Source organism: Ylistrum balloti, unplaced genomic scaffold (assembly GCF_031769215.1).
Source record: "Ylistrum balloti isolate Yb309-2 unplaced genomic scaffold, AGI_CSIRO_Ybal_v1 Utg370052, whole genome shotgun sequence".
In the NCBI taxonomy this organism is placed as follows: domain Eukaryota; kingdom Metazoa; phylum Mollusca; class Bivalvia; order Pectinida; family Pectinidae; genus Ylistrum; species Ylistrum balloti.
The window spans coordinates 1925809-1952181 of NW_026782104.1; the positions used below are offsets into that span (position 1 = coordinate 1925809).

General features: G+C 35.7%; 1 protein-coding gene across 1 annotated transcript; it reads right to left on the bottom strand.

Annotated features, from left to right (window-relative positions):
- Nucleotides 1-1626: 1626 nt before the first annotated feature.
- On the bottom strand, nucleotides 1627-25641 carry LOC132549298 (cadherin-like and PC-esterase domain-containing protein 1). The gene is made up of 21 exons (XM_060213220.1): nucleotides 25345-25641; nucleotides 20250-20385; nucleotides 18152-18270; nucleotides 15633-15720; nucleotides 13447-13603; nucleotides 12926-13088; nucleotides 12363-12520; nucleotides 12080-12152; nucleotides 11655-11795; nucleotides 11404-11502; nucleotides 10482-10723; nucleotides 9322-9371; nucleotides 9121-9150; nucleotides 8438-8627; nucleotides 7222-7402; nucleotides 6758-6887; nucleotides 5865-6219; nucleotides 3512-3613; nucleotides 3012-3099; nucleotides 2453-2599; nucleotides 1627-2089 (listed from the first exon to the last, which is right to left on the bottom strand). The coding sequence occupies exons 1-21, from the start codon at nucleotides 25639-25641 to the stop codon at nucleotides 1967-1969; spliced, it is 3069 nt and encodes a 1022-aa protein (XP_060069203.1). The 3' UTR covers nucleotides 1627-1966.
- Nucleotides 25642-26373: the final 732 nt, after the last annotated feature.

Genomic DNA, 26373 nt, shown 5'->3' on the forward strand with positions numbered 1-26373 from the left:
CTTAGCTGTGACTGAAATATATAATGGTAAAAGTAACATATATCATATTTCAATGGAACAGAATTTCTACATTTACAATGTATTAAGTAACACTTATAACACAAACAGTATTCAATGTATGACAGTAGTCTTGAGCTTTGTTTTCATTGATTTACAGCCTGTATACAAATTTCAATTACTTGAATCCAACATGATTAATATACAAAAATGTCTTGTTCTGGTAACAGTTATTATATATAACAAGATATCTATTGAGTGATAAAAAAATAAATATTTAAAATCATGTAATTATTATGTAAAAATTGTATCATATAAAAAAAAGTAAATGCATAGTTAGAAAAAAAATTATTGATACCCAAACCATTCATGCATGAATGGTTATCAATACCGACAGGAAGAACAACAATATAGCACTTAGAATGATAATTTTCTTAATCTATCCAACAACATGTGTATAAATAGTAATTTAACTGATACATGTCTCAAAACAGATGGGTGTACCTTAACGTCAGTGAATTTTTACCTAAGTTTTACGTAACAGATCAGATCAACACTTCAGCTGAAGGAGATCCAATTTGTACTTCTTTTAAAAGGAAAAATTGTCAAAAATGATACATTTATACTTCTAACTTTATTAAGTATAATAATATCCTTAAATCTAACACTGTCACATTATTACAAGCTGCCTTGTGAAACAATATCATGGGTTAATTACAATTTACCTGTAATTAACAAATACATGGATCTGAATGTAATTTCCTTATTTAGCCAATGAAATTTGCCGTAACATTCACAAAGAACAGGATGATCCCTTGTTCAGCCAATGAAAAATTCTGTTTAATTCTAATGGAGCAGGATGATTCCAACAAGTCTACTTGACCACTTGATGTATATAATATACATAAGTATCGTCTATTGTTGTTGGACCTTTGTCAAGAAATTACAGATTAAATCAGAAAGTAGGAAAAACAGACCACAATGTATAAGTGCCATTTCTAAATACCAGTACCCTAACAATATATCTATACCAGTCTCCCAGAGACTGTTAACAAGTGTGGTTATCTGGATATTGACTGTAATCTGTAATTTATCTTGTGATTCCGACAAAGACAGAACAAGATCACACATTAAACCTTTCAGATTACTAGCTACAGTTACTTCTATAGTATTATAATTCAAAAAAGTATATTTTGGCCCGTTTCAGTTCAAACAATGCTCAGAAAAGGAGAGAGGTATGCCTATTGTGTGGCTTCAATTAAAAAACAATTGCACTCTGAATACAGTTTAAGTAAAACCAATTTTGCAATTTGGTATAAAAAGGTCACTAGTAATTTGAAAACATAATTGTTAAAATAAAAGAAGAAAAACATACATGAATTTCCTGCGACTTGTCGGTTAGAGGTAACACATCTATACATTTTGCTAAAATTTATGAATCTTTTCTCCATCCACTACTGTTCTTATAAATTTTAAAGTCAATTAAAGAAAACTAAGATATATTAAAATAACTGTTTAAACTGGTCCTAATTCAAACTGTTGAGCTGTTACAGTGTAAAAGTCATATGTCAATAATCTCTACTAATGGCCGTTAATTCTCTCTTCTCGGCAGCAATTAGACTCGTGGTTGACAAGTTGCTACTCAGGTGAGTCCTTAGTATAGTTGTAAATGGAGAATTTACTGGTGGCAAGGACAGTTAAGAAAGACGACCATCAGGAGAAAATAGCCAGTAGTCTCAAAGTGTTTGGTGAGTTTCCCCCAGACACAATAGCAGTCTTCCATATCAGTACTGGTTTCATGAATATCTTTGGTCCAACAGGAAAGTTATTTGGACGGTATTACCAAATAAATAGATAAAGCAAATTATGTCATCAGGAATACTCCTCAACTAGCTCTTCATGAAGAACAGGAGCAGACAACTCCAGATTTGAGTATTGTAGTATGTACTGCGTAGGGCGTCGTGTGTACTCAGTCTGGTGCACGGTGCTGACAGATTTGGTTGATAACTAGTTCAGAGTACCATCTGTTTATATCACCTTCCACATGATAAGAAGGCATTTCATCCGTAGGGACAGCATACTTTTCTGTTATCTGTCAATACAAACATTTACCTGATTAAATTAACCCAATAACGATCAGAGGATTGATACAACAAATATAACTTTTGTGTAAGTGTAAGAAAACACTTGCTCTTCACTTGGCTATTAATCCTTGTCGGGTATTAAGCATAAAACACAATTCAGTAAAAATGCCAAGAAATCCTATTTATTTTGGCTCGTAACAAACCATCTTGCTTCCCGGTGTTTCCTTGCAGAGCTTGTTACTGTTTTAATGCCTTGAGGTGTAAGATATCATTCCCCCATGTTGGTAATGGAAACAAAACAACAACAGTTTATCAAATAAAAGGTTGGTCATCAGAGCAGTGATATACCCACTTTTCCCTAATATACTGACCTTATGAAAGTGGCAGGCACATTTGCCCTGGAGGAAGTCTTTGTATCGTGCCATTGTCATGTTGTAGGTAGGTACAACCCCAAACCCATGCTGGGTTGCAAACTGTGCAGTCTCACGTTCCTGGCCCAGCAGTCGTCGCTGTTCTTCCTACAATAGAATTTCATCTCTCATTATTTCTTCATACAGTTCATCAGGAAATCCGTGACTAATAGATTATTTCTGACTCAAAGTCACAGGGTGATCTTATAATGGGGAAATGAAATAGTACTTGTTGATAATGCTAATGCACAGCAATAGATATTGTTGGGCCTAATATGCTAGGCATAGATTTATTTCTACAGATAAGTACCATACATTTACATAGATATATCCATCACAATTTAACTTTTTTTGATAACATCAAGTTGTGTTCAGATCAACATGTATGTCTTCGTTAAGGAAAGATAACTCTTTCATCAATCAAGGCTTAACACCAAAACAGAGAACATGTTGAGTTTACGTTGATCTATCACAATCTCTGGTACATCTTTCATGTCTTGGGTATATCAAATATATTTACCATTGGTGCAAAGCGAACTCCATTAACAAGCTGATGGAAGCCAGCACCCAGTCCCTTCATTACAAGCCTGATGCCAGTGAGCCTTTCCCTGGGTGATTTTAAATATCAAATTAGATATTAAATTCATAAATGAATATATGACCATACATATTCTCTGACGAAACCATTGTAACATTCATATTTGTACCATGATATTATAAAAGTTTTTTGAAAAAGAAATAATTATATAATTTTTAATAATTATAACAAATCGTGTAATAATTATGATATAAAATTGCTTTCCTTCAATTTTTAGACATCCCAAAAGTGTGTTTATACCTTTTATTGTGGGACAAATGTTAGAAAATTCAATAAAACAAAATGAAGATTTTCTGGTCGCAACTGAGTTACAGATGATATGACTATGTACCTGTTTAAGACCTGGAGTATAAGAGAGAGAGATGGTGTTTGCCCAGCCAGTGGACACCTACCACCAGTATTGAGTGGATAAGACTACGTACCTGTTTAAGGCCTGGAGTATAAGAGAGAGATGGTGTTTGCCCAGCCAGTGGACACCTCCTACCACCAGTACTGTGTTGGTTGAATTCTCTAATGGCATTGTCCTGTCACAATAAAAACAAGTGTTACATTTAAATATAATGATCTATTTTCATTGATATTTATAAAATTTAACTCTGTCTTCGTCCCATACCTAGATATCATCTGACAAATTTCTACACCAAGCAAACCTTTTTTCCTTAGACTCCAATACTGCATATCAATGAAGTTCCACAAATACGTTATCTAGTGAACTTACCTTTACAGACATATTGGCGAGTACATGATTTGCAAGTGTTGATCTAGAAATTATTTTAAATTCATGATTAATGAGCTAATATGACCTGCACCTTGCAATATTGGTAACCTTATCAACATGAATGCCATCTACATATAACAAGAGGCCCATGGACCTTAACGGTCATCTGACAAAAAGCAAGCCAAACCTAGAAAGTGGGTTGAGGTCATTCATTTGAACAAACTTGGTAGCCTCTTCTCCAAGCATCTTACAGGCCCAATATCAGCACTCATGGACTTTTGCTTGTTGAGAAGAAGTCGTTTGTATATTTTAACATATTTGACCCCTGTGACCTTGAAAGTGGGTCAAGGTCATTCATTTGAACAAACTTGGTAGAGCTCCATGCCAGTATCCTCTGTGCCAAGTATTAGCCCCCTAGACCTTCTAGTATTTGAGAATAAGTTGTTTGAATGAATAGTTTACGCACGGCGCACGGCGGACGACGATGGACGAAGCACGATGGCTATAGGTCATCTTGACCCTTTGGGTCAGATGACCTAAAAAGTCAATGAGTTGGTACACAGACTTATAAAACTTACAACGTAATGAGTTGGTACACAGACTTATCACACTTACGACCTGAGGAGTTGGTACACAGACTTATCACACTTACGACCTGAGGAGTTGGTACACAGACTTATCAAACTTAAGACCTGAGGAGTTGGTACACAGACTTATCACACTTACAATGTAATGAGTTGGTACACAGACTTATCACACTTACAATGTAATGAGTTGGTACACAGACTTATCAACATATGATGTAATGAGTTGGTACACAGACTTATCACACTTACAATGTAATGAGTTGGTACACAGACTTATCAACATATGATGTAATGAGTTGGTACACAGACTTATCACACTTACAATGTAATGAGTTGGTACACAGACTTATCAAACTTACAATGTAATGAGTTGGTACACAGACTTATCACACTTACAATGTAATGAGTTGGTACACAGACTTATCAAACTTACAATGTAATGAGTTGGTACACAGACTTATCACACTTACAATGTAATGAGTTGGTACACAGACTTATCAAACTTACAATGTAATGAGTTGGTTCACAGACTTATCAAACTTACAACGTAATGAGTTGGTACACAGACTTATCAAACTTACAACGTAATGAGTTGGTACACAGACTTATCAAACTTACAACGTAATGAGTTGGTACACAGACTTATCAAACTTACAATGTAATGAGTTGGTACACAGACTTATCACACTTACAATGTAATGAGTTGGTACACAGACTTATCAAACTTACAATGTAATGAGTTGGTTCACAGACTTATCAAACTTACAACGTAATGAGTTGGTACAGAGACTTATCAAACTTACAATGTAATGAGTTGGTACACAGACTTATCACACTTACTATTTTATTATTTGTACACTTTCTTATAATACTTAATGAGTTGGTACACAGACTTATCACACTTACAATGTAATGAGTTGGTACACAGACTTATCAAACTTACAATGTAATGAGTTGGTACACACTTATCACACTTACAATGTAATGAGTTGGTACACAAATCAAACTTACAATGTAATAGTTGGTTCACAGACTTATCAAACTTACAAGAAATTTTCTTATCAAACTTACAACGTAATGAGTTGGTACACAACTTATCAAACTTACAATGTAATGAGTTGGTTCACAGACTTATCACACTTACAATGTAATGTTGGTACACAGACTTATCAAACTTACAACGTAATGAGTTGGTACACAGACTTATCAAACTTACAATGTAATGAGTTGGTTCACAGACTTATCACACTTACAATGTAATGAGTTGGTACACAGACTTATCACACAATGTAATGAGTTGGTTCACAGACTTATCACACTTACAATGTAATGAGTTGGTACACAGACTTATCAACATATGATGTAATGAGTTGGTACACAGACTTATCACACTTACAATGTAATAAGTTGGTACACAGACTTATCAAACTTACAACGTAATGAATTGGTACACAGACTTATCAAACTTACGATCTGATGATTTGGTACACAGCCTTATCAAACGCAGGTCTGTGGTCTGTTGGTAGCCAGAACTGTGGGTAGTATGCGAAGCTGAGTACTGTGGAATTGTTGTTGACATTACGGTATATTTTGAGATTGTGCGTTTTGTCCCACTGAGTCAGTGAGCCATTGATCCGTTCTAAAATGTAGTGAAGAATCCCACGATTTGTTGAATCTCCGATGAATAGTAACTTCCGTCCTGCTAAACACTTCTGGACCTGGGGAGCACTCAGGAACTGGGATGTACAACCAGATGTCTGCCAACGGGCCTGTTTCCAATAACAACTGGACATCTTTCGGCAGTTCTCGCATGGTACATACCACACTGGAAACAAAAAACAACTTTATCTTATCTCATTCTAAAGAAATTTTCTGTGGCTTTCTGGTCTGGTGAACTAATGCTCCAGATCTAAAGATGATGTAAGGAAATATTGTTTAAGATAAAAAAAAGTTTTTTTCAATTTAATTCAAGAAATAAAGGCTATTATCAAATATGAGTCCCTACACTGATGGGGCTGGACATCTTGCTAAGTGGACCATCTGGAATGTCCTAATCCCTACGCTGAGGTTGAAGGCTGGAAATCCCTATCAGTGGACCAAACTGTCTGAATTGTTTGAATCCCTACCCTGAGGTAGGGGCTGGACATCTCCGTAGGTGGACTAGACCTACCTGGGTTGTCAGAGTCCCCACAGTGAGTTTGGAGACTGCGGATATTTCTATTATTGGACTAGACCTACCTGGGTTGTCGGAGTCCCCACACTGAGGTAGATGACTGGATATCTCTGTCTAGACCTACCTGGGTTGTCAGAGTCCCAACACTGAGGTAGATGACTGGATATCTATGTAAGTGGACTAGACCTACCTGGGTTGTCCGAGTCCCCACACTGAGGTAGATGGCTGGATATCTCTGTAAATGCTGACCACCGTTTAACCTTGCCTGTTACAGGTTGTAGGCCACAAGGCTGTGAGGGGTCAAAGTGCAGACTGCAGTCCTGAATATAAGGAGGATTTACATTTTACATGTAGACTAATATATCTAACACAACATCATACAAGGGAAATATCTACCTTATCTGTGAGTATAGAGGAGTCTTTGTCTGAGGGTACAGGCGAGACAACTTACAAGTTTGAGAGTACAATAAAGAAGAAACAACTTACAAGTTTAACAGAAGAGGGGAGACAACTTTACCTGTTTGATAGTACAAGGAAGAATACTCACATATTTCACACTAAAGGGGAGACAATTTAATTTGATATACAGCAGAAACAACAAACCTTACTTGGGAGACATTGGGAGATTTCCAGTGCACAGGTGAGAGAACTTACTTGTTTGAGGGTACAGGTAAGCAGTGGCATGTTTTTGGAGTACTTTGGCAGGTAGAAATCTGAGGCTCGTCGTCTAATGGTGATGGTGTAGGTACTGACCACCCAAGACTGGGGTTGGGCAGGATCCACGATCAAAACATGCACCAGATTATCTCCAACTCCAAGGGTGTAGTTTGTCATCCTTCAAATTCAAAAGTTTACTGGAGTTTTTAACATCGCAACACCATTAAATATGCAGCAGAAATCATTGATATTTTATAAACAACTTTATTCAGAATAAGACAAATTTGTGAATGTTTCAAATCTCGAGGTTAAATGACTTACATACAATAAAGATTGCTATGAGTGTAAAATTTCATCAAAATCCACAAGGAATGAATCCACTAGCGTTGACAAGGAATTTCTAAAAATAGTATGATGACCTTGACCTTTAGTATACATACAGGGACAAAAAATTTGTTTTTATTAATTTAAAAACGTTAAATGATTTTTGACTACCAGTTTGTTTTATATTTGTTTCATTGTATGACTTTCTATACTAGTACTTCTAAAGGTTTCAGTGAAATATGTATATAATAATCAGTCAAGGAATAGATATACCATGCTGTCCTGTAACAAGCTAACTTAAATTTCTCACCAAATGGCAGGGGAAAAATACATTAGCTTGTAATTCTATTAAATATAAAAAAATGTTTCTGGATTTATTTCCAGTTAAACATGATATAAATTAAACTATTTGATAAAAGTCCATAAATCTGTGACCATATATCATGAAGTATTTACAGCTGACACCTAAAGACAGATCTGTGTTAGGTATGTGTCAGCCGGCAGTTCTCACCAGCTTCTCTATAGGACTAACTGACAAGGATACAGACTGATTTCCCTGTAATGACCCTTCATTGTTATAAATGACAGCTCATCACTGATCACACCAGGTCAATGTCCAGCTACAAAATATCTAGTTAAAAGGCTGAACTACTTTCATAGGTGTTACCCTGTTATATATTGTCATGTCAGATTTAACACCTTATGTTTGTCAAGAATAAGCAAAAGAAAACTGAACATTTTCTTCGAGAATCACAGATGGAGCTAAGTGTCTTATTAAGGGTAATGGTGGTTGGATAGATATACAAGACTGACAGTACAACCCCAAACCCCAACCACCCTCCGACTCTTCTGGATCTGCCAATGATTTGTGTTATAAATCAGTACTTACTGTGCTTTACTATCACCGGTGTCAATTCTTGCCTCATATTTACAACTTCGAGCCTTGGCAGTTATCCTTAACAGGAACATATCATAGTCCACCTCAGCATGATAGGTCAGGTGACTGGGGTCAAAGTTCGGTGTTAGAGAGAGTTCTGGGATGGTTTGGATGCTTGAGAGGTAAGGTGCATCTCTCGGGTCTGGGAAGGATAAAAGGAGTAATATCTCATTAAAGTTTTTATCTGCATGCAAGGGAGACAATTCAAGTGGGTTTCATTTCTGGAAGCAAGAAACAAACAAAATATACATGGCGTATATGTAAATGCTGGGTAACAAAGAGAATCATAAGGGAGACAACTTATGTAAAATGATATTTACATCAAAAAGACAAAATGTTGTATAGTATTGCTTGAAAGAAAGGGTAGACAACTCATTCTCATTTCATATCAAGAGACATCAGTTAATTATACTTTGTTGTTATAGATGAAAGAGACACATCTACTCAAATGGCAAAAATTCTTGCAGTTTGATGTCATGAACAGATATAAAAGGAAGAAAACTCACTTTGGTTTTAATTATTAGATACACATAGGAGACAACACATGCATCCTGACACAAAAGGGAGACAACTAGATTCTCACAGGTTTCAGTAGTAGAAGCATTTCACAAATGACCATATGCTAGAAATCTTACCATTACTACAGTCCAGCTGCCCAGGTCTCCCTTTTGAAAAATGGAAACATGAATATTTAAATTCAAATTTCGGTAAGCAACTGCCAGTTTGCTTAGATATGACAATAACTGAAGTCATTCTCTAAAAGAGAGATTATTAAAAACATGATTCAATACTCTGGTCTTCGATGATATAAAAATTTAACACATTTGGTAAGCAACACCTACCTGTGGGAGCTTTCTGTAATGGAGGCTGTACTGGGGCTCGTGGCCTGGAACATACAATCTTACAATGGTGAAAACCAGGGAAAAAATGACACATAAAAACACATTTTTATATATCTATATCAAATATCTTACAGTGATTTTAAATAAAATGAGCTCAAGACTATTCTTACCAACCTATCTTTGTAAACTGAGTGATATGATTTAAAAGACAACTTCTCCTAAATAACATCATTGTAGTAATTAGCAACAGCGCTGGAAATTAAACAAAACAGGCACAACAAATACTGTTTTTTTAGCAACATCCACTGGTTTGCATGAAAGTAGGGAAAAGCAAGACAACTGTCTAACCAAAATGTCACTTTAGAAAACATAACTACATGCAACTATAACAAACCCTACAAATCTTAATGAAAGAAAGAGGGACATTATGCTATGTATTTCACTATCCTCCTATCAAAAATTGATGTAGAGTATACATAAGAGGTCCATGGGCCTTAAGGGTCCTCTGACTATAAACACCTATATATGAAATAGGCCTAAAATAAATTGCTCAACTACACTACAGCTTACAAGAAAACAACATTGGTTCATAAAAACATTTTCTGCAAACTTCAAAACATTTTTTTATACATGCTAATACACAAATGCCATTACTTCATACCTATTGGTTGTTGAAACAGAAATTTCACTTTACCCAAGAGATATTGAATATAGGTCAAGGTCAATTATTTGAACAGATCTACAGCCCTTCATCTACTCATCTATTAAAGAACCAATATCAACAGCCTGGACCTTTTTGTTTCTGAGAAATTAGAAAATTTTAACACATTTGTAACCCTTCATCCCAGCATAACACAGGCAAAATATCAGCATCCTAAGACTTTAGTTTACTGATAAGAAATAATTTATAGATTTCGACATATTTGACACTTTTGACCTTGGAAATAGGTCAAAGTCATTCATTTTATCAAACTTGGTAGCTCTTTTTGGGTATTGAGAAAAAGTCCTTTGAATGGAAACTTTATGCACGGCAGAGGTTGCACAACAGACCGCACAAGGCACACAACACATAACGACAACCGAAGCACAATAGCTATTGTCATCCTGAACCTTCGGGTCAGACAACCTAAAAATTGACATCATGTGACACTGACCTCTGTACAACTTTTTCCTCCAGTGTTGGACCTTGGTCACTTCTGTCATCCAGGTAACTATTCTCCATACTTGTCAACAGTGAGTGGAGGTCCGAAGTCATGTGACATATCGACTGCTTGTCATTGGTTGAAAGTTCTACACCACTGAGTTGATGTAGTGACCCAGATCTGGACAGTATGGAGGTTTGTCGCAGTTTGTTTATGACACCTGCATACTGACTAGATTTTAGATGAGGATAAATCTGTAACAGAAATCAACATGTAATTACAAACACAATTCAGAATTAAATCTACAAGTATTTCACATATCAAAACACAAGTTGTGTCCATTAATAATCAGTCTTGCTGGACAGGAGAGGAGGGAAAGAGGCATTATAAGGTGGAAGAAAGTAAACAAGAGGAAACAGGCAATAAGTGTAAAAAATTAGAAAGGGCAATAAGAGAGTTATGACTCTTACACACTGCCCTCCTTCTCCATGAGATCTATCTACCTATGACACTTCATGATGATACCTCTTATAACTTTAGTGTAATGCTCCAGACAAAATTCAAGTATGAAAAATAACAAAGGGCTATAACTCCTAGATTATGCAAAAGGGAGTGATGGCTGTGGTGCACTATACTTCTCCTTATTGAGATCTATCTTTTAATGAAGTTTTATGTTGATGCCTCTTATAGTTTTTGTGTTATGTTCTGGACAAAATTTTTGACCGACAGCTGGACAGACAGAAAAGCAGCAACTATATGCCCTTCCTTCAGAGCGCATAAAAAGAGTTTAACCACAGATGGAATGTCGGAAATGTTGAAGTCCATGGGATATCAAACATGTATATGTGATTACATAACAGTAGTATAACTGACAGAGAAAATGTATTGACAATGTTATTCATAAGTGTCAATTGTAGTGTACATGTTAAAATACCTTCAGAAACTGGGTGGGTGCACGAAACTGTTGTTTGTTGTCCAGGAGGTAGACAAGATCATGGTCTGTAAGGCACACTCCAAAACTTCCAGGACAATCCTAGAGATAGAAAACAATCATATGTGACCAAAAACTGACCAGAAAATTTTACCAGGAACATGTAAGATGTTTTTCATGTTGATAACATCAAAAAGTCAAATACCTACATAAAACATATATTTGACATCAGAATTAGCTCACTATACTCGTACCTGATTGGCTAGGTATACATCTTGTCCAACATTGTCTAGTACTGCAGCCACATCCATAGCGATGCGATCAACAGATGCCATCATAGTCACAGTGTCCTCCAACACCTCCACAAGTCTGGTTGTGAACTCTGGCACAGACACCTACAAAGGTCAGGGAAATGTCACAAAGGTCGCAAGAAGGTTAAAGGTCAAGTCATTCCTAAGTTAGACAACGGCCAAGGAAATGTCTCAAAGCCACAGGAAAGGGTAAAGGTCAGGTGACTCCTAAACTAGTAAAAGGTCAGAGAAATGTCTAAAAGGTCATAAGAAAGGGTAAAAGTCAACTGATTCTTGAATAAGTCAAAGGTCAAGGAAATATCATTAACAGAAAGACTAAAAATCAATTGATTCAATAATTAGTTAATATAACTGTTACAACAAATTACCTGAAGTATGATGGTCTGAAAGTCTGTAGTAAATATCACATCAATATCCAAAAGCTGGGAACACCTCGGACATCTGTATCAAACATAACAAATTAAAGATTTAATAATTCTATTAATGTCTTTGCATTTTGCATTTAGATCTAATACAGACAGGTAGTATCTTATCGAATAAAAAATGTGTCTAAAATTAACTAAGTAAATCATTTTAAGATTTTTTATATACAAAAAAAATTTATTCAATAAAATTTCATAACCTTTATTTTTAGACTGGATGTGTACTTACCCACAAGCCTCAGAATCATTACTTGTGTGTGTGTCAAGTTCTGTGCTGAGAAGAAGAGCCACAAGTTTGTGTTGTAAATTGAGCCACCACTTGGTGGCAGCTTGTTGACCGTACTCCTGTGTGATGGCCCTGCGGACTGTCAGTATAGTGTTGTGCTCCTGTAACGGTGTAACAGTTGGTATTACAAACACTTTATTGACATTTAGATGTTACATTTTTTTTGTTTTGGAGTTAGTTGGTTTTAAAAACCTGTTTGGTATTCAATTTCACTAGTTTAATCCCAGGAGAAACTTTTTTTTCTGATCCTTCATGATGTGTTTGTGATATTGAATATATAATTTTTATGAAGGGTGATGTTAAGCTTTGTGCTAATGACTCAAACCAAGTACTTTCAAACTTATATTTATTGAAAATAGAAAGGGCAGAATCTTATATATCAAAAGGTGTCTACAGTGATTGTGTTGGGTTGGTGTACCCAAATAATGAGTTCCACAGAATTATTTTAGTGTGTGACCAGTGGTGGGGTCAGGAAAGAATATACAAAAGTGAGAAAAAGTCCTAACCTTAAAAGACTGCTGTCCCAGCCGTGATCCCTTGGGATGGAGATAAACCCGTAGTGGGGACAAGGAAGAGACCAACACTGAGAGTCGTAAAGCTAGAGAATGGTTTCCAAGCAATAGAAAACCTCGGGGTGAAGTCCACACTACTGTGTCTTTCTCTAGATGTCTGAAATCAAGTCAACACAGCTTCAAAACTTCACAGTTTCACATTCAAAATTTCACAGTTTCAAAACATTAAAGAATTGTTGAATAAAACCATAACATTCTTATATGTTCTGAATTAACTTTTTTATCATTATATTTTTCATATATCAATATTCAATTGATACAACTGAATTTCAACCAATCCTGTGTCAATGAATGTTAGTTTACAATCACCACGATATCTGAAATATAACTGCTAGTTAGTATTTACTGTATATCACTAAAGCAAACAAACAAACAAACATATGTCTTCATGGCGAGTGACATCCATTATCATTTCATTTGAGTTATTCAATAAAAGAAAACAATGCATATCTTACATTTGTGTTTGATGTAGCAGTCTGGTAACCGTTACATCATCCAGTCTGGAATGGCGTGGTGTGATAGCATACTCGAGGCTAGGACTAGGATACTTTGGGGGCTGCAGCAGAGTCTTAGAGTCAGACATCACCATACAGAAACTGTAGGGGGACAGCTCTGAAAAAGAATGGAAAGTTATAGACAGACACCAAAACTATAGGGGGACAACTCTGAAAAAGGATGAAAAGTTATAGACAGACTATTTATACAAAAACTATAGGGGGACAACTCTGAAAAAGGATGAAAAGTTATAGACAGACTGTTTATACAGAAACTATAGGGGGACAACTCTGAAAAAGGATGAAAAGTTATAGACAGACTATTTATACAAAAACTATAGGGGGACAACTCTGAAAAAGGATGAAAAGTTATAGACAGACTGTTTATACAGAAACTATAGGGGGACAACTCTGAAAAAGGATGAAAAGTTATAGACAGACTGTTTATACAGAAACTATAGGGGGACAACTCTGAAAAAGGATGAAAAGTTATAGACAGACTGTTTATACAGAAACTATAGGGGGACAGCTCTGTGAGAGGACCAAATGTTATAGGCAGACTGTCTTTACAGGAACTGTAGAGGGACAGCTCTATAAAAGGACTTAAAAGTTATAAACAGAAGACTGTCTGTAAATAAAGAGACAGCTCTGAAAGAGAAAAGAGTAAAACCATGAAAATTATCTGTATTTCCTGAATACACAATATCACATGTCTACAAAAATGTGGAAAGAGACAGATGGTTGTGAAAGACAGATAAAAGTGACAGAAACAGAGAGACAAAATTTATACACCAAGTACGAATTGTGGATATAGATACATACAGCTACATAAAACTGGTTGATGAGATTTTTTGTTTGATGTCATCAGTCATTTTTTATGGACAGCAGCCAGATATTGTGTCAGTTATACAAACAGACGTCCTCCTAACAGTTCTAGGTTGTATATAGGATTTAGTGTGAGAAATCTTGGCAGATTTACCAAACTTCCACCAACTGTTATGACGTACTGAGAAATGATAAATAAAGCCCTCAGTTGATGTAAGCAGCTAAAGGTTTATGGTTACAAGGAACTGTATGTCATGGGTGTGTGTATGTAAATATTCCAAATCAGCTTATACCTGTCCATCAACAGGTACACCAAGGGAAGTCGTCACTCAAATTCTAGTTAGGATCCATAACATCAACTTAACCATCAGGTCCATTTATAAACAAGTGTTTTCCTTTCAAACTATTTATCTTTTTGAAAACATAAGCAATTTGATTTAGAATACATATGCTGTTTCTTAATGCTTTTACAGCCCACGCTGAGTACCTAATCTTCAGTGTTTATTTGTAACGAAGGTACTCATGATTGAAGGGTCTATTATAAAATTTGGCACCCTCAATTGATTGCACAATCATGGTACAAAGTGGCCACTGTACTTCTATAGAAGTATATTTTTCAAAAATTGATAAAAACAAGACTGTCCGCTTATCCTTTCTGCCTTCTTTGGCTTCTGCAGACAATGATTTCTATTCTATATAAAATATATCAATATAAATGTGCCTGCAAAAATGTAAATTCAGACCATGCCACCAAAAAAAAACTTTTTTTTTTTTTTCTTGAAATGTGTATTTCAAGATGGTGGCTTCAGAGGTGATTTTGGACCAACCCAAAAATTAACAACACTCAGACATGGTCATCACAGGATCATTCTTGATAAGTTTCAGCTACGGTAATTACATTGGAAAAACTTGTTTCAAGATGTAGAGGCCATTTTGGATTTGGGACCAATCCAGACCCAACAGACCAATCCAAAAATTAACAACTTTTTCGGTCATTTCAGGTTCATACAAGGCAAGTTTAAAATAACTTCAAACTTGAAAAGTTTACATATTACATTGGACAAAAGGCAAAACATGATGGCTAAAGGTCATCATGACACTTTGGGTCAGATGACGTGCAAATAAGTTAGATATAAAACTCCAATATTCAATGGATGTCTTCTGCTTATTCCTTATCAACCCAATGAGGCTATCAGAACTGAAATTTTAAATGTATCACTAATTTTATAACTGACTTAATTTTAAGATGAAGAAGGACATGTCTTTATGTAGAAGATATTCACATCTATAAAGAACCCCAAATGTGCAAAAATGAAACTTACCATCCAGGATATTTTGTAATGAGGTCTGGGCAAGACACAGTTTGGCAGGTGACATCAACTGACTGGCAAGGGTAGGTATCCAGTTTACCTGATATCAACATAACAACATTTATATCTGTTATAGGGTAGGTATCCAGTTTACCTGATATCAACATAACAACATATATATCTGTTATAGGGTAGGTATCCAGTTTACCTGATATCAACATAACAACATTTATATCTGTTATAGGGTAGGTATCCAGTTTACCTGATATCAACATAACAACATTTATATCTGTTATAGGGTAGGTATCCAGTTTACCTGATATCAACATAACAACATATATATCTGTTATAGGGTAGGTATCCAGTTTACCTGATATCAACATAACATTTATATCTGTTATAGGGTAGGTATCCAGTTTACCTGATATCAACATAACAACATTTATATCTGTTATAGGGTAGGTATCCAGTTTACCTGATATCAACATAACAACATTTATATCTGTTATAGGGTAGGTATCCAGTTTACCTGATATCAACATAACAACATTTATATCTGTTATAGGGTAGGTATCCAGTTTACCTGATATCAACATAACAACATTTATATAGACTGTACATGACCTGATATCAACATAACAACATATATATCTGTTATAGGGTAGGTATCCAGTTTAGATATACAACATTATATCTGTTATATTAGTTAAATCAAAATAACCATATATATAACCTGATAACACATATATATTGTTATAAGATGCATATACAAAATTATAAATTAATGATATCAACATAACAACATTATATATCTGTTATAGGGTAGGTATCCAGTTTACCTGATATCAACATAACAACATATATAGTAATCAACATATATATCATACATTTATCTGATATCAACTAACAACATTTATATCTGTTATAGGGTAGGTATCCAGTTTACCTGATATCAACATAACAACATATATATCAGGTATCCATATATATCTAAGTATATATCTGTTATAGGGTAGGTATCCAGTTAAAATTATAACAACATAACAACATATATATCTGTTTAGGGTAGGTATCCAGTTTACCTGATATCAACATAACAACATATATATCTGTTATACGGAAGATCTCAAGTGTAACAGAAATACACAGAAAAACATATATATCTGTTATAGGGTATTTTATATTTACCAACTGATATCAACATAAATATATATCTGTTATAGGGTAGGTATCCAGTTTACCTGATATGGCATATATATCTGTTATAGGGTAGGTATTAGATATAACAACAGCATATATATTGGAGGTACAATTGTAACATAACAGCATATATATCTGTTATAGGGTAGGTCCATCCAACATAACAACATTTATATCTGTTATAGGGTAGGTATCCAACATAACACAGCATATATATCTGTTATAGGTAAGTTGGAGTAGGTATATCAACATAACAACATATATATCTGTTATAGGGTAGGTAGATAGACAGTTTACCTGTAGGTATCAACATAACAACATATATATCAGATAATAACAACATATATATCTGTTATAGGGTAGGTATCCAGTTTACCTGATATCAACATAACAGCATATATATCTGTTATAGGGTAGGTATCCAGTTTACCTGATATCAACATAACAGCATATATATCTGTTATAGGGTAGGTATCCAACATAACAACATTTATATCTGTTATAGGGTAGGTATCCAGTTTACCTTGATATCAATGTAACAACATTTATCTAGACTGTACATGAGCTCAACATTTTGCGTGAAAGGTAAGTAGAGTATACCAAATTATTTCATTAGTTAAAAAAATTCCACTCTAACCTGACACAATTGTAAGATGCATATACAAAATTAAAATTAATGAAGTAAAACCCTCAATCAGCTCACCTCCTGTCTCATGAGTCAGGATTTGTAAGCAGGCATATTAGACTAAGTAAGGGATCAATATGGTTAAAATTAAAACAACTGAACAATTTCTTTTTCGAGAGTGTTAGTTAATATTTTGTTTTTGCATCTTCATTAAACCACTGATATCAACAAATCGGTTACATGGTAGTTGGTAGATATGTCACAGTATGTTGGAGGTACAATTGTGAGATAGACACCAGATAACAACAGGGTAAGACTCACCAGCTGGTAGATATGTCGTAGTAAGTTGGAGGTACAATTGTGAGACAGACACCAGATAATGACAGGGTAAGACTCACCAGCTGGTAGATATGTCGTAGTAAGTTGGAGGTACAATTGTGAGACAGACACCAGATAACAACAGGGTAAGACTCACCAGCTGGTAGATATGTCGTAGTAAGTTGGAGGTACAATTGTGAGACAGACACCAGATAATGACAGGGTAAGACTCACCAGCTGGTAGATATGTCGTAGTAAGTTGGAGGTACAATTGTGAGACAGACACCAGATAATGACAGGGTAAGACTCACCAGCTGGTAGATATGTCGTAGTAAGTTGGAGGTACAATTGTGAGATAGACACCAGATAATGACAGGGTAAGACTCACCAGCTGGTAGATATGTCGTAGTAAGTTGGAGGTACAATTGTGAGATAGACACCAGATCATGGACCATTCCCTTGATAAGCTTGTGTCCTTCTCCAAATTGATTGGCACGCCAGGTCTCTCTAGAAAAAATGCAGTTACATACAGATATATATATAAACATACATACAAGAAGTCCAAGAAGATCTTTGAAAACTGGATATTTTCCATTCTTTTCTCTGCTCTTTTCTGTTTTTGCTCTTAATAATAATAAATTTGAATGTCCCTTTGCAGAAATAGTGATGATAATCTTTAAACTGCCAAATTCAAAATTGTCACTTGGAAGTCATTTTATTTTCCTGATAAGTCCAAAAAATCAAGTGGGCACAACTAAAGACCAAAGGGAACCTACATATGAAATCTGAGACAGGTCCATTCAGCACTTCTTAAGAAATAGGGATAACAATCTTTACTAGGTGAAATCTATGATGGCTGTCAGCCATTTGTTTCTCTGATCAGTTCCAAAATCAAACAGGCACAACTAGTAACCAAGAGGAACCTATACATGGAAATATGAGGAAGATAAATGCAGTATTTCTCAACAAATAGCGATAACAAACTTTCAAAGTCAAAATCCAAAATGTCCACCTGTCAGCCATTTTGTTTTTCTGATCAGTATCAAAATCAAACAGGCACAACTAGGGATAAAGGGAAACCCACACACGAAACTGAAGGAATATCTGATGATGGTGGGCTAGAAAATATCTACAGTAACGCATCACAATACATTTGTACATGTTATTTTTGTAATCCCTGTAATTATATATCCTCAGAAGGTCATACTTCATCATGTCCAACTCTTGCTAATAACTCGAAGGCCGTGTTTATCTCAGAGCGTTAGTACATACTTTCTTTTCTTTAAACAAGTTATGATTAATAGAAATACTCGACAGTTTCTCTAGATCCTAAAAACTTTGAAACAATTAAGTTAGACTTTATATATGGATTCTATATACTTAGGGAAATTACGTCCCCTGAATTCTCTTTTCACTGGTAAGATGTACATTTTTCTGGTAAATATTATATATATATCTATAGGTAGTGATAACTGGTACATAATATATCACCACAGTCTTGGAAAACAAAAAGCCTACAGTGTTAAACCTGGATATTTCCCAATATATAAGATACATTTGACTGTGCTACGTTGTATACAGTTGTACTGGTGTGTCAGTAATACAGAAAAGTTGTCACACTTTACAGAAACACTTTATATTTAATTCTAAATCTTTTAACATAATTTCCATAAATCATCCCTGTCAATTTGTCATTCATCACAGTTACAAACTACATGAACATTGAACAAGTGATATATCTGTTTACAATTTCACGCCAGGAATCTTTAACTCTTAACAAATATCTTTTATTTTTCAAAAGGCCTCAACTCTGTGATGGAAAGAATACCACCCGACAAGGCCACCAATTTCTACCTGTGTACCACACCAGTACATCAATGAATGGAGATTACTATCAGTGGTGAAATCTTCTACACATTCACACCTTTCAAAACCACTCTTTCATCTCTCGTAGATTTGAAGAGACACAGATGTAGGAAAAGATAAACAAATTAAACGAATAACACTATAAACAGCGTCAGTAAAATATTCTCAGATCGCAGAATGGATTAATTCACAGCATTTCTAACAGGATGTTTACCAATATTTAAGAAGTACCGTATTTGTCCTGTAATAAGCCCATCGAGCCTACACAGAAACTCTGTAGTGATGGGCCTTATTCGCACAATAATGAAGTTTTTACAGGAAGGTAAAAAGATGTGGGTGGGCTTATTGCCAGTCATGGGCTTATTGTTAGATATATAGAGTATCACAGAACTACAAGTTTTTTCCACACTAAAGATGAGAATTATGCTATTTTGATATTTCTGAAAAGAAATATATGTTTATCACAAAATGATCACAAATGAAGTGAGTTGAATTAACACAGGTTTTCAATCCACAGTACATAGAAATAGGGACTATTACTCGCCATTTCACTCGTGATGCAAAAAAAAAAAAAAAAAGATTAAATCTCTTCAAGTTCAAAATAAGCATACAAAACTCACCAATGTTGGCAACCATTTTGAGGTCATTTTCATGAAAGGATCTTCTGAGGGTGTCAGCTTCTGGTGAGAAACTCTCATTGGATCCTAGCACAAGAACCTTCCGTCGATTGGAAACAGCGATTAGCTGGTCCTCTAGCTGTAAAGAAGGGAACACAGTTTTAATCTTTAGGTCCTTGTTTTATAACACAGTAGATATATTTGTGTCTGATTCAGGAAGATCAACCAAACAGAACCCTTCTGAAGGTGGTCAGAATATGACTTGTTGGAGTTCTACAAAGTTTTACTGTCTAGAAATAGGAGGTAGGAACCACAACACCAATCTTATATACAAATAAAGTCTTCCTTTCCCGTATCATTACAAAGAAGAATTTAAAACTAACAGGATATTCAATTTAAGTAAAGGGTATTTTTTTTATCTTCTCTCATCAGAAGAATGTAAATGAAAAGGTTTGAGTTCAATATGTTTCAGTACCAAATCAGTACTGGATTCTCTTTAAAATTTGTCTGAATTTGATGTCATAGAAAAGGTCTTTTTATTTTTAGAACATAAGGATCAAACCTATTTCAAAGATTCAGCACAAAAACTTGATTTAGAATTTCTTACAATAAATTACTGTGTCTTGAAAATTCTGAAAAGAAAGTTAATCATACATATATATGTTGAAACCCTATACTCAGGTGTAGAACTGGGGTACCTAATGATAAAGATATATGATGAAACCCTACACTCAGGTGTAGAACTGGGGTACCTAATGATAAAGATATAAGGTAAAACCCTACACTCAGGTGTAGAACTGGGGTACCTAATGATAAAGATATAAGATAAAACCCTACACTCAGGTGTAGAACTGGGGTACCTAATGATAAGGATATAAGATAAAACCCTACCCTTGGATGGACAGAACTTCTACACCCTTTAAGGTAAAATATTACTTTCCTGGACGATTGAAGCAGTTATATTAGTTTTAAATTTTACCTGTACATATATCTACATCACTGTCTGCTGAAACAGGGACACAAGTATTTAATGAAAGATCAACCTAGACAACATAGTTAAAAAAATACTGTAAAATGGTCAGATTTTGAGGGTTTAACTTTTGTGATCATATAGTGTATTGGAACTTCATCCCAAATCCATGGTTTCATCTTAAAATTGAATTTAAAAATTTGTCATGAATTTTTAGTATTATAAAATTCATTTGCTTGTTTCTTCATCAATTTTATAGATGAATAAACTACCGGTACTCTGAAATATATTATTTTGAAAAACCATGAAAACGGAGCTCTACAAAAATATATTGCGTGTTATGTTGCCATGTGTCAACTTATTGATAAATTCCTTAGAATGCTTTAGTTATAAATCTATCAGACATCTACCTAACACTATATCACTTCATCAATTTCTATCGTACATCATAATAACATTGACCACTGATCATAACACTCCACCCAAGGGAATGTTTATGGTACGATTGTCAGCCTCTGGCCATCTACAGGTCATGAACAGGAAGGTCAAGCCCATCTTCTGTCATATGTCACCTGTGTCATCTATTAATTACCTGTTGTGTCCGAGCCTCACCTGTACACTAACAATATCTTAATTGTGTGGACTCACCCTAGACAATTCTGTAAAACCTGTTGCTTTTCATACCAAATTTTTATAACACTTATTTTCACTTTTTAAACCAAATTTTACTCTATAAGCTTAATTTGCTGGCATACCAAATTTTATAATCGTCTTCATACTATAATACTGCTAGATTTTTTTATTAAACCTGACTGTGTTAACTTTTGGTTAATAATCCTAAACATTGTGCCTTTGAAAAATATGGTTTATTGTTTAAATATTGTATTATATTGTATTATTAAACCTATCTCACTATTATGTAATGTTACTAAATTCTATATAGTTAAACTTTTGTTATATAGATGCACCCACAAAATATTTGTCAATTCATTAAATCAGCTGTAAGTTTTGGCAGATATCCAAGTAGGAAATGAGGCGGACATTGAAATTTTAGATTATACTCCAATCACTGAGCACCACTTAACGAATCTCTGTTCCACATAATGTCACAAACAGCCAGCTTGTTTCTCTGCTAGATACCTAGATAACCTGTTGTCATCCACATGCATGGATTGCCCAGCTGTAGTTGTGTAAATGTAGATAAATAAACACCCAACTCTCTACCACTTATCATAGCAATCAGCAAAAACCTGCTGCTACAAAACACTGTATTTCTTAATATCATAAATTAGACACATGTATCGCATATAAACAGGCATGGTGTATGAGAAACTGGCCCCGTTAGTTCAAAAGCATTTAATACCTAAAGGTTTTTGTGAAAGGTCTCTGTATACTAAAATCTTAAATAAATAAGCTGTGTATCAAAAAACTGGTGTTAAGCAGGATGAAGACAGCCACGATTGTTTGGCATAATTCTCAGATGTCATGTAATTTGTATCAATATTTGAACAGATCTGAATCTCAAAAAAAAAAACAAACAAAAACAACCAAAAAGCAAATGGACACAGAAATACTTTATTCAGTTCTGAGTGAATGATACCAGGAACTAGTCAAGATGGATACTCCTTTTTAACTAATTTCTACATCAGAGAAACACCAGGAAGTTCAGCACTCTCTATGCCTAAGACCTTGGGGACACGTGATAACTGTGTTTCTGGTGTGAAGTGAGTCTAAGTGTAAAAACTCCAGCAAGATTTCTATTTTAGTTTTAAACATAATCCAGTATATCAACATACAGCATATCAATCATATTCACCAAACTATATCTCTGATACAGGAGAAATCTTCTCTGCCTCACCCACTGATATTACGGTAAACATTCTCAGAATCCTGATACTCTGAGGAAAATCTCCCCACCCCACCAATACTGATATTACGGTAAATGTTCTCAGAATCCTGATACTCTGAGGAAAATCTCCCCACCCCACCAATACTGATATTACGGTAAATGTTCTCAGAATCCTGATACTCTGAGGAAAATCTCCCCACCCCACCAATACTGATATTACGGTAAATGTTCTCAGAATCCTGATACTCTGAGGAAAATCTCCCCACCCCACCAATACTGATATTACGGTAAATGTTCTCAGAAACCAGATACTCTGAAGAAAATCTCCCTGCCCACCCACTACTGATATTACAGTGAATGTTCTCAGAACCCTGGTTCTTTGAAGAATATCTACTAAAGAAATTAAGTGTCCCAACTCAAACATTTTTAAAGTTTTATGGTAAGTGTGCTCCGAAGCCTGACACTCTCAAGACTATCTCCCTGACTCACCTATACCAACATTATGGTAAGTGTTCTCAGAACTCGGTAATTCCAAAGAAAACCTCTCTGCCTCATCTTTACCAATATTATGGTAAGTGTTCTCAGTACTCGAACACTCCAAAGAAAACTTCTCTGCCTCATCTTTACCAATATTATGGTAAGTGTTCTCAGAACTCCAACACCCCAAAGAAAACTTCTCTGCCTCATCTATACCAATATTATGGTAAGTGTTCTCAGAACTCGAACACCCCAAAGAAAACCTCTCTGCCTCGTCTACACTAGTAATGATACTGACAGTTATGAATGCTGTTTTTGATTTCTTTCCAACAATGGCTTCACATTGATCCCACCCAATACCTAACAACAGGCCAGTGTAATGGTGTTTCTCATTACCCAAAACATTTTTCATATATTATAGTTACAACACATCCAACATGTATTTAATATAATAAATGTCTAACAATATATCTAAATAACATTAAATAAAAAACCAAGTATTATATGTCATTTACAAAAGTTGTGTAAAAACATTACAAAGATTTCATTTATTATGATTTCAACAAGGAGACCATTTTTTAAAATAATCTCTTTCATGTTCATTCTCGAACACCAAGGAATGGGAGGTATAAATCGTTTCTAAAAATCTAGTTTCCATGTGTGCAGCATACAAGTATGTGGTCTTATTCATGTCAATAAACTCAACTTAATGTATCTCTGTTGCCATCACTCCTCCTTTCTAGAAATAAAATGGTCATCAGACCTGTAAACTTTACAGTTAAGGTTTCCAGAAATTATTAGATCTGAGGTTTTTTATTAGTTAAATGGGTGTCAGTGAGATTTTACTGGACTAGGTTGGTGGGTGTCAGTGAGATTTACCTTGACTAGGTTGGTGGGTGTCGGTGAGATTTACCTTGACTAGGTTGGTGGGTGTCAGTGAGATTTACCTTGACTAGGTTGGTGGGTGTCGGTGGGATTTTCCTTGACTAGGTTGGTGGGTGTCGGTGGGATTTTCCTGGACTAGGTTGGTGGGTGTCGGTGAGATTTACCTTGACTAGGTTGGTGGGTGTCTGTGAGATTTACCTTGACTAGGTTGTTGGGTGTTGGTGAGATTTACCTTGACTGGGTTGGTGGGTGTCTGTGAGATTTACCTTGACTAGGTTGGTGGGTGTCGGTGGGATTTACCTTGACTAGGTTGGTGGGTGTCTGTGAGATTTACCTTGACTAGGTTGGTGGGTGTCGGTGGGATTTACCTTGACTAGGTTGGTGGGTGTCGGTGGGATTTACCTTGACTAGGTTGGTGGGTGTCGGTGGGATTTACCTTGACTAGGTTGGTGGGTGTCGGTGAGATTTACCTTGACTAGGTTGGTGGGTGTCGGTGGGATTTACCTTGACTAGGTTGGTGGGTGTCGGTGAGATTTACCTTGACTAGGTTGGTGGGTGTCGGTGAGATTTTCCTGGACTAGGTTGGTGGGTGTCTGTGAGATTTTCCTGGACTAGGTTGGTGGGTGTTGGTGAGATTTACCTTGACTAGGTTGGTGGGTGTCTGTGAGATTTACCTTGACTAGGTTGGTGGGTGTCGGTGAGATTTACCTTGACTAGGTTGGTGGGTGTCGGTGAGATTTACCTTGACTAGGTTGGTGAGTGTCAGTGAGATTTACCTGCACTAGGTTGGTGGGTGTCAGTGAGATTTACCTGCACTAGGTTGGTGGGTGTCAGTGAGATTTACCTGCACTAGTATCTACCTGTAAGAATGTGGTGAGAATTTGTAAAATTCACAGGTGAGAATCTGTGAGATTTACCTGTAGGAGCCTGGTGAGAATCTGAGCTGACTTTGAAGCCTGGGACAGATGTCTATGTTTGTGATGATCCTCCAATTGTTGTTGTCGAGGAACGGGTATATTACCAACTTTGCGATGATTTTCCAGCCCTGGGGGTTGAGGATTCTGCACTCTTGTACCTTTTGAATCTGTCCAAGGGAGGTAAGTCCCAATTTGATAGGTAAGTAAGGTGGAAAAACTGGCCAAAATTACCATGACAACAAAGAGCTGTTGGAGGGAGCGACAACAACGAATCACTCGAAGTCTGGCTACGCACATCTTGTCTGTAATAAAACAAAATCAACACTTATTAATTACTGATTAGATGTCATTGATGACCATTAATGTCACATTATATATCATACCTGTATATAGTGGTCAGATGTCTCAGACGACTGTATATGTGACATCGTACATCATACCTGTTAATCAGTGGTCAAATGGCTATGACAAATAATTGTGGAATTGTGAATCGTACCCGTTAATTGGTGGTCAGATGTCTGCGACATTTATACATGTGACATCGCACCTGATAGTGATCAGATAGCTGTGTCGAATATTCATGCGTGTGACATTGTACCTGTTAATTAGTGGTTAGATATCTGACGACCATACCTGTGACATTGCACCTGTTAATTAGTGGTCAGATATCTGACGACCATACGTGTGACATTGCACCTGTTAATTAGTGGTCAGGTATCTGACGACCATACCTGTGACATTGCACCTGTTAATTAGTGGTCACATATCTGACGACCATACGTGTGACATTGTACCTGTTAATTAGTGGTCAGGTATCTGTAACACCACAGAACATTGGCAAGCAAATTAGATTACAGCACAGTTCCTTCCACAGATTAATCATTTAACAAGAGAACAGTATTGTCTAAAAATATTCGTTTACCGAAAACTGCTCAATTGTCGGGGAAAAAATCTGTAAGGCAGAGTATCACATCACATTAGCAATGAATCTCTGTAAAAACACACACAAAAAACAGAAGTATCTGAGGC

Bases quoted from the DNA above. Each gene is read 5' to 3' on its own strand.
- LOC132549298 (XM_060213220.1), bottom strand. From the start codon at position 25,641: ATGTGCGTAGCCAGACTTCGAGTGATTCGTTGTTGTCGCTCCCTCCAA. The intron at 18,271-20,249 runs GTGAGTTTTGTA...CATTTTTTCTAG, and splicing joins CAAAATGGTTGCCAACATTG to AGAGACCTGGCGTGCCAATC. The intron at 12,153-12,362 runs GTAAGTACACAT...TGTTTGATACAG, and splicing joins AATGATTCTGAGGCTTGTGG to ATGTCCGAGGTGTTCCCAGC.